General features: G+C 36.8%; 1 protein-coding gene across 1 annotated transcript in view; it reads right to left on the minus strand.

Annotated features, from left to right (window-relative positions):
- The window catches only part of LOC107697661 (intersectin-2-like), a 25,561-nt gene extending 15,871 nt beyond the window's left edge, over positions 1-9,690 (minus strand). The window contains exons 1-14 of the mRNA XM_016498462.1: positions 9,687-9,690; positions 6,098-6,190; positions 5,807-5,870; positions 5,551-5,717; positions 4,456-4,662; positions 3,344-3,425; positions 3,097-3,239; positions 2,293-2,356; positions 1,858-1,995; positions 1,598-1,701; positions 872-1,134; positions 591-740; positions 279-419; positions 10-97 (exon numbers count right to left, since the gene is read on the minus strand). Of these exons, the coding sequence (XP_016353948.1) occupies positions 10-97; positions 279-419; positions 591-740; positions 872-1,134; positions 1,598-1,701; positions 1,858-1,995; positions 2,293-2,356; positions 3,097-3,239; positions 3,344-3,425; positions 4,456-4,662; positions 5,551-5,717; positions 5,807-5,870; positions 6,098-6,190; positions 9,687-9,690 (1,708 nt within the window). The remainder of the gene's footprint in view (positions 1-9; positions 98-278; positions 420-590; positions 741-871; positions 1,135-1,597; positions 1,702-1,857; positions 1,996-2,292; positions 2,357-3,096; positions 3,240-3,343; positions 3,426-4,455; positions 4,663-5,550; positions 5,718-5,806; positions 5,871-6,097; positions 6,191-9,686) is intronic.
- Positions 9,691-11,133: the final 1,443 nt, after the last annotated feature.

Below are 11,133 nucleotides of genomic sequence, written 5' to 3' on the forward strand. Positions count from 1 at the left end.
GTGTCTTACTAGAGAGGTTGTTCAAACTCAGGCTGCGGAGTCTGTCATTGAGTTTTTGCTGTTCTATGGTCGACTGTCCCAACTTTCTTTTAAAATCCTGCAAAAATCACATACAGGTCATGATTACTGCTATGCGCTTATGAAGCAATCTACATCTAAATTAAGACTTTTTTAAGAATAAATGGACATTTTAGTATAAATTAATAAATAGATTTAACTTGAATACACAAAGACACATTCAAAATTCATGGGTGCTGTTACGGATGCAGCAGTTAGACCTCTAAATGTTTCTGCAGAGAGTTGATTTCTGTGATGCAGGAGTCTCTTTTCTGGTTGATCATTTCAAGCTCATTTTTATGAATTCTCTTTTTGCCTTCAGCATCTCGAAGCTTGTCAGAGATTTGTTTCTGCTTGTTGCCCTAAAAAGAGAGGGAAATATTTTATCAAGCACGCTGTCCATTTCAAAAATAGGAATTATAATAATTTTGTACGTAATAGAAATGTGTTGTTAAATTTAATGTGCTTGGTTTCACACATAATGAGTCTAGATGAAATGTAGCGGTTGATAGCATGATGTCCTAAATCCTCACCACAGCCTCCAGCTCCATCTCCAGACTCCTCTTCTTGGCTCGGAGCTTGATGATCTCCTCCTGCTCCTCACTCTTCTGGTTTAGGAGCTCCTGCTTTCTCCTCCTCTCCCACTCAAGCTGCCTCTGGCGCTCCAGCTCCTTCTTGGCTGCCTGTAAGGAGCATCATAGCAATGGATGTTTCATAGCAAAGGAAAATGTTTTCCTGAATTTTGTGCATCTATATAAACGTTTTGTGAAATGTAAACACATTTTGGAAAAAGGAACCTGAAACATCCTCTCACCTCCTTCCTCTCCAGCTCTTTGAGTCTCTCCTCCTCTCTTTGTCTCTCCAGCTCCCTCTGTCGCTCCAGTCTGAGCTCTTCCTCCCTCTTCCTCTTCAGCTCCAGCTCTCGTGCCTCCCTCTCTCTTCTCTCCTGCTCTTCTCTGGCCTTCTGTGCCCTCCTTTCCTCTTCCCTGCGCTGCTGCTCAAGCAGGGCCTGCCGGCGCTTCTCCAGCTCAGCATTTCCCATCTCCATATTTTTCTTGAACTTATCCTCAAAAGTCACTAGATACACAAAGCACACATATAAATTATTATGATAAACTGGAATTTTCAAGCAACTGTTATATTTGATAAATATATAAACAGAACTTCTTTTTTAATCTGTGTTTTTATCCCTCTTTTTGGCAACATATCCCTCTTTTTTAATACAACAATATTTATGCATTTTTTGCATGACTTATTTGTCTAAATAATATGGAGGGAGGAAGCTGAAAAATCAGTAGGATGCAAATCACAGCCAGGTAAGCACACTAAAATGAGATTTATTCAATATTCAGGAAATTATTTATACCAATTGTTTAAATGTCTTTCACCAAATCAAATAACATTACACAATCTGTGTAGAACACATCTGTTTAAACTCTTTGATACCTGGTGCAAACGTGGGAGAATTTTTTTTAAATTTTTTTTAAGCGAGTCATAGATATTTGTATTATGTAATAATGGGTGTGGAGTAAACCCATACAATTGTTCCTTGATTTCTGTGGAGGCTCAGGCTCATAGAGGTCCTCAACCAGGCCTGCATAGATCGATGAAGTGGTTCCATTCACAGAATCACCAAGCATCCCCCTAAATATTCATTTTTATGGAGAAAAAACATTGACAAAACAATCTAAGCAATTCAGACAGTAATTTTCAAATGTATTTTACATTCATGACCAATGGTTTGGATATGATTAAGTTTTCAGTCAATCGGAGATCAGGTAACAAACTAGTCAGCAGTACCTCATTGTTGGCAGCACCAGCTCTGAAGGAAGTGCCATAGGCAGCGGCTGTCCCATTTTAGCCATGTCTACCAGATGCATAGCAAGAATAAACTCATCAGCCTGCAGTTTACCATCCTTATTCACATCAGCAAGATTCCTGACAAAAAATATACAAAACATGTCATTAAATCAAGGCATGTAACTATATATTTATACAATCTGAAATTTGCTAACTTTAATTTTTAAAACAGAAAATATCATATGCAAAAATTCATGATAAAAGCAGTCTTTTGAAGCCACCTTTACATGCTTCATCATATTAGGCCTGTCGTAAATACAGCTGTTAATCACAAGTATATATTGCATGCAGCTGCTCTTGTGCAATGAAATCTCCCCCGATTAAATTTTCTTAAAAAAATGCTTCATGCAAGTACTGGGGAGGGCAAACACCTACCAGATGGCAGCTAGCTGAGTCTGAGTAAGCATTGTTGTAGCCATTGCAGTTCTCACTTGAGGACCTGCAGAAATAAAAAAAAAAGCAATAAAATAATTCATATTGATGCTAATTACCATATTCATAGAAAATGATTTTTACTAGATTATAGGGAGAAAAATGCCTATTTGCTGTGTTTTAGAAACTGTCTTTTTTTATTGCTGTTGTTTTACAACCAGCTTGTTGATACTGTTGCTGTACTACAATAACTGGTCTGACTAGAGCTGGTTGATATTCCTAAAGTCACAATGCTGGAATCCTCCTAAACCATCAACACATTACGACATCTAGAAACTCTTTTCACACAGAAAAATTAGTGCCATTCTCAAATTACGTGTAACAATACAGCTTGCCCCTGAGATGTAGGCAGTGGGATTAAACTTAATGCCATAAACCTGTGAAATAAACCTTACAAAGTCATGTTGTACCCACGTCCTCATTCCTGAAATTCTCTAGTACATGGGTCTTTGTCATGAGGTATGTAAGTGATACAGTCAACTGCTTTGCAGATGAGCCACATGGGTGTGCATTGCCATCCTACTGAACTACTAGCCTTCAGCTAATGTCTCTACATCCCACATTAACCGTATAATCATGAGATTATCACAGTAATCACATTTTAAAAGTTTTGTTCCCAGGCATCCTTAAGAGAACATATAGTACCTATAGTACATTAGTGCTATCTGAACTATCCGTTTGGATATTATTTGCACATTAATAAGACAAACGACCGTTTTCTTTTTAAAATCCTTTGTAAATAAATACCTGTTAGATAACCAATCATTTGCTTGTCCAGGCTGTTAAACTGCTGCCTGTATTTGAGTCGTGATGCCTGTGGGACGGCCCAATCAGAAGGGCCGCCCATAGGAGAGTTGCTGGCCAATGATGTGGAGGGGGAGGAGTTTGAGCTGTAGACATAAGTACACAAGTCACTTTGTGTGCGGATAGAATTATGTACACAGTCAATGGATTAATTATATACTATAAAGGTCTATGCGTGAAAGTTCCTGACCTGCTCGAGCCCAGGTCCAGCAAAGATGGAGTGGCAGAGAAGCCCAGTGGAGAAGAGGAAAAGGAACTTGAAACCGGGAGAGCTACGGAAAAAAACACAAACAAACACACCTGAAAGAAAAATGTAGGCAGTGACACTCTTTCAGAGACAGAGTGTACAAGCAATTAATGAAGGAACACATCATGCACGAGAACATAAACTGCAAAGTTGTCATTTTGAGACGGTTTATGCATAAAGAGCTGCTTGTTAAATCAAGATATAGCTCAGTCTTATAGGTACAAGCTGAGCTAGTCCTGACACATGAAGGCTGAAGCAGAGAAAATGCTGACTGCAGTAAGAGATCAGTGTCATTTCACCTTTAGCACACTATATATTCACAGGGGCTCTTGGCTTTACAACACATCCACAATGACAAAACACTATCATTCAAAAGTATGGGGTCAGTAAGATTTTCAAATGTTTTTGGAAGAAGCTTATTTTAAAAAAATTAAAATAAATGTTATAAATGTTACATAATAAATGTTATTATTAACAATGGTACAATGGTATGTAATATACATATATATATATATATTAGTGCTGTCAAACAATTAATCGCGATGAATCCAAAATAAAAGTGTTTGTTTACATAATATATGTATGTGTACTGTGTTTATTTATCATGTATATATAAATACACACACATACAGTATATATTTTGAAATTATTTACATGTATATACATTTATACTATTATATTTTATATTATATATAAATATATTTAATATATAAACATAACATATTTTTCTTAAATATATACATGCACGTGTTTGTATTTATATATACATATACATAATAAATATACACAGTACACACTCATATATTATGTAAACAAAAACTTTTATTTTGGATGAGATAAATCATGATTAATCGTTTGACAGCACTAATATATATACTGATCCCAAACAGTTTAATGCGATGTAAAATTAATATAATCAAAATAAAGACCTGAAGTGTACCATCAGAACTGCCACACTGAATCTTCGAACGGTCATAATCTCAAAAAACAAATGGCATAATTTTACTAGATTCAGGCTTCACTGGCATGTGGACATTACAGTGTCTCTGTCTTACTGGAAATGAGAGGGATGGGGGTCGGCTGTAGAATGGCAATAGGTCCATTAGGCAGGGCTGGAGTGCTGATGGTGGGCATCACTGGCACCGACAGCCCTGTGCCCATCATGGGAGTCATGCCCGGCATGAGGCTCATGGTAGTCATTGGTATAGGGGTCAGAATGGGCACGCTGGGCATCATGGGTACATTTGGCATAATTCCCATTCCTGCAAAAGCACAAGGGCAAATTCAAGCAGACATATCTACACAATAAGACAACAAGATTGCTTGAGAGGTTTCCAAACCATTTCTTTTTATAGCAAGAACTCATTAGTTTAACACTAACAAAATCTATTTTTTACAAATATCAAAAACAAGAGCTAAATCTTAAAGCTGACAAGCTGAAGACATGTTTCTCTAGTACACTTTGAAGGTCGTGGTTACAGCCATCTGTTCCACATTACAACTCAACTCATCTTGTGGCCATCAAGCTGTGCACCTGCTGTCATACGAAGGACTTTCACGAGGATTGAGGTTGTCCTAGTAAATGGGGAAGTCGTGGTTACAGCCATCTGTTCCACATTACAGCTCAACTCATCTTGTGGCCATCAAGCTGTGCACCTGCTGTCACACGAAGGACTTTCACGAGGATTGAGGTTGTCCTAGTAAATGGGGAAGTATCTTTTGACATTTGCAGTATTTTGCACTTTTATAGCATTGGCTAAATCTAAAATCTACTTCTAATGTTAATCAAGGTTTTTTTTCCCACTAAAAACAGTCGTAACTTAACACTAAACTGCTACTGTGCCTTTAAGACTTAAATTACCTCTACATAAATGACCACCATACAATGCAGGCCAGATTGCTGAACACTGAATTTTGATGTTTGGGCAGCATTCATTTGTGACTGCGGCCGGTTATGGTAACTAAAGAGAAACTTTGGCTTGTTCTGTATTGTGATACTTGTGATAACAATTAGATTAACATTAATAATTTGTAATTACAACAATAAACTGTGTACTGATTCACATTTTGGTTACAGTGCAAGAGTGTAACAATTCCAATGCCCTCATAGATCATCGCTCTGCAGGTTATAGTGTAGTTTGGCAGCGTACCGAGAGGTGTTGCTGGCATGGTTGGAGATGGCACAGGTGGCTGCTTCATGATGATGGGCAGAGCTGTAGGAAGATTCTGTCCCTGCAGTTTCATCTTGATCAGCTTCATGGCTATAGAAAACTCCAGCCGGTCCATCCTACCATCTTTATTCATATCAGCCAGGGCCCTACCAAACACAAACAAACAGGTCAAAACTTCTCCGTCAATTTCTTTTTTCTTTCTTTTTAAAGACTGTGCATGGTCAGGATTTATTACCAGATCTCAGCTAGCACAGACTGGGGAAGCCCTGATTGAATGAAGAAGTTTCGTGCTTTCTCCCCTATACACAAAAATTATTAAAATATAAATATTAAATAAAATTAAATATTTGGTAAATAATTTAATATGTAGTACATAAAAATGTAAATTCATTTATGTTTGTATACATAATTAACTTCAAGAAATTCATCTCTCATTAAAAACTGAAATAAATAATAATATCATAATTAGAATAATAAAAAGGTTTTTAACATTAATACATTTGAACAATGGCTCCCCATCACATACCTGTAACAAAGCCCTGTACTGGCGAGAGGGTGTCAAACTTCTGATCATGTTTGTCCCTCTCCTCTGGGGTTATAGCCCAAATACTTCGACCACCTTACAAGAAAAGTAGACAAACAGAATAAGGCATAAAGAAGAGAAAAGAAATAAACTACTAATAGTGCAGGTGGATTCAATATTCTAGTATCAGCAGGTACATTTAAATGCACATAAACATTTATAGTCAAGTTACAGTGGGATTTTGCATAGTCAGGCTGTTCAAATGATATAGGTGGCACATCGCTTCTGTCTTTCGGCACAAGTGTACAATGCAAAGGCCAAAAAAAAAGAATAAATCACACTATATCACATTCCAATTTGCGTTGTCTAGGTCTGACTTTATAAAACCCAAACTGAAGAAGATTTAAGATGAAAATGTTTAAATTAAATATTAAAAAGACAAATTATTACTTTAGTCAGACTGAAATTAACTTTTAAAGTGAAAGTGCATGTAAATGCACTTAGTGTCACCCTGATATTTATTGAAATTATATAGTTAAGTCAGCTTAAAGCAGCAGTAGACATGTAACACTCATTCAAAACTATACACATATTCTATAAAAATGCCATGTGCATTTTTCAGATTTTTTAAACGAGTTGTACATGCATTTGCAAATTTCTGTATAACAAGTCACATACATTCCATTTCAACTATTTTTAAAAAACAAATCATGAAAAAGGTGTACTTTTTCTGTTTTACAAAATAATCACCACCAACTGCTTAAATTTTTTACATAACATTAAGAGTGAGCTGTCATTTTAAATGACCAAATGAAGAGGAAATGACATCATTTGAGGAGCCAAGTTTAAAATCTGGCAAGTTTTACTGTCATTTAACATTCACAATTTGATTAGCTGAGCATAACATATCCACTCCATCACATAACATAGCTAGTAACTTTTTTTCTACCAGTCCCTTGAATTTGACTCTTGAATGATTATTCAAAACAAGGAGAACAGCAGCCATTTTGGCTGAAATTGTCTCAATATCCTAACACATTAATTTTCATTCATTCATTTATCTTTATTAAAAACAACCATTCTCCAAAAGAAAAGGCAGACATGCCACTGAATGTCTTATAAAACTAAACTTTCAATAAACAACATCCCATTTTGAAGATGCTTTCTCAGTTTTCTCAGTAGCTGTACATTTGAATAACATTTATCGGGCCACCCTGTAAATGTTATTCAAATGTACAGCTACTGAGAACACTGAGAAAGCATCTTCAAAATGTATATTTTAACAAGCACAAGTCAGTTATCAAAAAAGCTAAATCAATAAGCAGTGAGGTGTCAAGTGTGACAGATGGGCTGCTGACAGGCAGAAATGAAAGCGGACGGCCAGAGCCGCTGGTGTGTGAGCAACACATGCTGCAGTGTGTGAGAGCAGCGTAGCACCTGCACACACACCACAAATATGAACGAGACATGATAAATAGGAAAGAACTCATGTTCTAGTGCATTTATGAGGCTAAAGGTCCTCTGTGTACACACACACAAATCCTGTTGGTTGGGACACGTGGGTAAACACACACACATAGAAATATAAAGCAGAGCTCTTACCATAGTGTACAAAAACAGGTATATAGATCTTATCTGCATTACATTTCATTCACACACACACACACACACACATATATAATGCTAAAAATTCAGCTCTGCAATCACAGGAATAAATGACATTTTCAGTCATATAAATGCAGCCTTGCTATATATAGCTGCCTCAGGAAAAAAAGGCTGAACAAATACAAAACTATTAGTTTATTTGAATACTGAAAGTCTTTGTGTCTGTATATCCCTGAGAAACACATCTGACCAGACAGGGGGCTGGCAGACACCATGCAGCCTAATTATACAAGACCACCACAGACTAGTCAACTAGTCATTCAGACCACCCACACTTATGAAAATTTGTAGTTTTATACACCCCTATTAATTGGTCAGTATATCTTTGTACATCGGTCGATCCCAAAAAGTCCAAACATCAACTTGGTTAATATATGACTACCACTAATCATAAGTAATTTAACAGACCAGTTGTACTGTATCTGACAGCTGTCAGGTCTTCAAAACCAATTACTGATAACAGAATATACACACATTAAAACCAGGGAGAAAGTTGCTGACAGGAAGTGATGTGTGGCAGTATTTGCTAGGGCTGTGGGAGCAGGTCTATCCACCTTTTTCCTACGCCCCATGATGCTTTGCGTGAATTATGGGTTGAACTTCCGTTACGACGGAAACAATCATTCGCTGCAGTCACAGTGTCGCTACTCATTCATTCATAGCAAGATGTGGAATCACACGCAGACAGAACTTATAAAGGACAACATCAATATACCCGTCCCTTTCTTAATAGAGGAATGTGAGGACGATTTAAAAAAAGTGGCCACGCATAATGTACTGTAGCATTTTTAGCTACTTTGTTGATTCAATTGCTTGTGACAGTAAGGCAATGGGCAACTTGAAAAGCTCAGAGGCTTACCAATACCTTCACAGTAATAAAGTAGGTCGTGTGCTATTCAAAGATGTGGGCAATGATTTCGTGTACTTAACAGCTGATGTGGAGCCGAGTCAAAGCCTGAATGTGTCACACCATAAAGCTTGGGTTTTAGTGTCTACATCAGGTGTCATACAGACGGCAGGGTGCTCATGTCACGCAGCTGCAGTAATGTGGAATGTCAGTAAATACATGTAAAAAAAAAAAATGATGAGGACTCTCAAATAACCTGTGTTTAACGACAATGTACTAATATTTAAATGTATCATTTGATACAATGCACTGTGCAAATACGTTTTTACTCTGTAAAAACTAAAATTATCATCAAAATTATAAAACATTTAAAATTACACTGCTAACCATACCCCTTAAACCTACCCATACCATGGAACCTGTGCCAGCCTTACCCAAATCACACCTCAGTGGCATCAAATGTAAAAAAAATAAAATTCTCCCCATATGCACATAGTCATTAAAGACACCTAATATGAAGTGGGATTGATGATGATGATGTACTATATTATTAGTATTACCATTAGTATTAGGCTAGTAGTAAAAGCATAATCTGAGTGCTAACTAGTGTTTTACATCTAAAAGCTACATTCCTAGGGAGGCAAGAAAATAAAGAGTAAAAAAGACTATTATTCATTCTATAAAGGTAGAGAATGCAGTCAGGCAAGGCAAGACAGGCATGTCATGCACTGATGTGCAAAGGAAGTGGAATGCAGGCACGAGGAAGAATGTAGGGCTGAGGAAGGCAAAACACAAACTTTAAACGCCATAGACCAGGCCACACATATCCAGGCCCATCATCATTACCTTCAGATCTAACAACTTCCCCCCAGCATTTCAAGAACCATGCTGAGTTTGTAAGCCATTGCAATTCATCTGTGATGGCACCACTGTTTCAGCTGCAGACAGAAGGTCTTCTTCAGCTAAGCTTCAGAGCAGATGTAGACAGCAACAAGACCAGCTCAAACCGCACATAAACAAAACATCTCACCATCGGTGTAATTCAGTCAACGCTGCTACTATTTCCAGCGGAAGTTATACCCATAATCGTTTTTACAGCAGCGCCCCCAGGAAAAAGGTGGATAGAGGAACAGAATGCAGTCAGACAGGACAAGCTTCCAGAAAAGCCCTCGGACAAGGCATGCTTGTCATGTGTGTCATATCACTCCCTTTTCTCTCATTCTCTCCCCATCTAACACACTGGCTGTGGTTTTCTTTTATTCAGAGTGATGGACAGATTGAGTGATTTATTTATTTGCATTTAATGCCATGACACAAATCTGTGCAAATATTAGGTAGGTCAGGTCCTGTAAGATTTATTTTTATTTTTTTTTAAGAAATTGCTAATACTCATCAAGTCATAGTGTGACATATTATTACAGTTTAAAATAGCCGTTTTCTATTTGAATATATTTTAAAATGTAATTTATTCCTGTGGTGGCAAAGCTACTCAAGAAACATTTTTTATTATTATCATTATTAAAAAGAAATTTGTATTAAGTGCTGCTTAATATTTTAGTAGAAACAATATCTTTTTAGGATTCTTTGATGAAAAGAAAGAAAAATAGCATTTATTTAATTTTTTTGTAACATTAGAAATGTCTTTACCATTACTTTTGATTAAATTAATGAGTCACTGCTAAATACAAATATTAATTAAAAAAATGTAACATTAAATTAAAAATTAAAATTGAATGATCTTGGACAAATTGCATATTTTAATGAGAATAACTATATTTAAATTAGAAACTGCATGCACTGAATATCTCTCTTTCCAGTACATATAGAGTCAAAGGGGAATCACTCAAAACCGCTGTGTTCCTGAGAGCTTTGAGAGACCAATGGTATTTCATTGTGGCTTTGCATGTTATTTGCAGCTGGGTCAAATTTTGCATGAATTGATCCATAGCAAATATCCAAGATTCAGTTCTTAAAGGGGTCATATGATGCTGCTAAAAAGAACATTATTCCCCTTTAATAAAACATTTAAAAATAAAATATTTCTTTCCACTATATTATCATTTGCTTGCCAATTATAATGTCAAATTCGTTGGTACTGTATGAATTCTATGGAAACACTGAATCACAGAGAAAAGCACAATGTAATTCTGTCATTCTTCCTTCACTCACTTTATTTTAATGACGTGTACAGTACGATGTGAGAACTACAAAGATAGACTGTGAGTTCATAGCTGGGCATGTCCCACCACCTCCTGCCTCCACCCTGTGTATGATTTAACAGCCACAAAGGAACAAAGGAAGTGGGTGGAAAGCAAAAACGAAACAGGATGTCGACAGGTCTCAAACAATGTTAAATGCTCTGGACCTACAGCCCTGTGGTCGGAGAGGACATTAAGCCACATTAAGACCAACAAACCCTGCCTGTGTGTCAGACCTTTCCCTTTTGTGCTTGCCACTGAATTCTCAGTTCTCATAACATGAAAGCATCGATTGTAGATGAGAACGTGGAGCCTTGATCATGTAAAAA

This window comes from Sinocyclocheilus anshuiensis, unplaced genomic scaffold (genome assembly GCF_001515605.1).
Source record: "Sinocyclocheilus anshuiensis isolate Anshui unplaced genomic scaffold, SAMN03320099.WGS_v1.1 scaffold446, whole genome shotgun sequence".
Classification (NCBI taxonomy): domain Eukaryota; kingdom Metazoa; phylum Chordata; class Actinopteri; order Cypriniformes; family Cyprinidae; genus Sinocyclocheilus; species Sinocyclocheilus anshuiensis.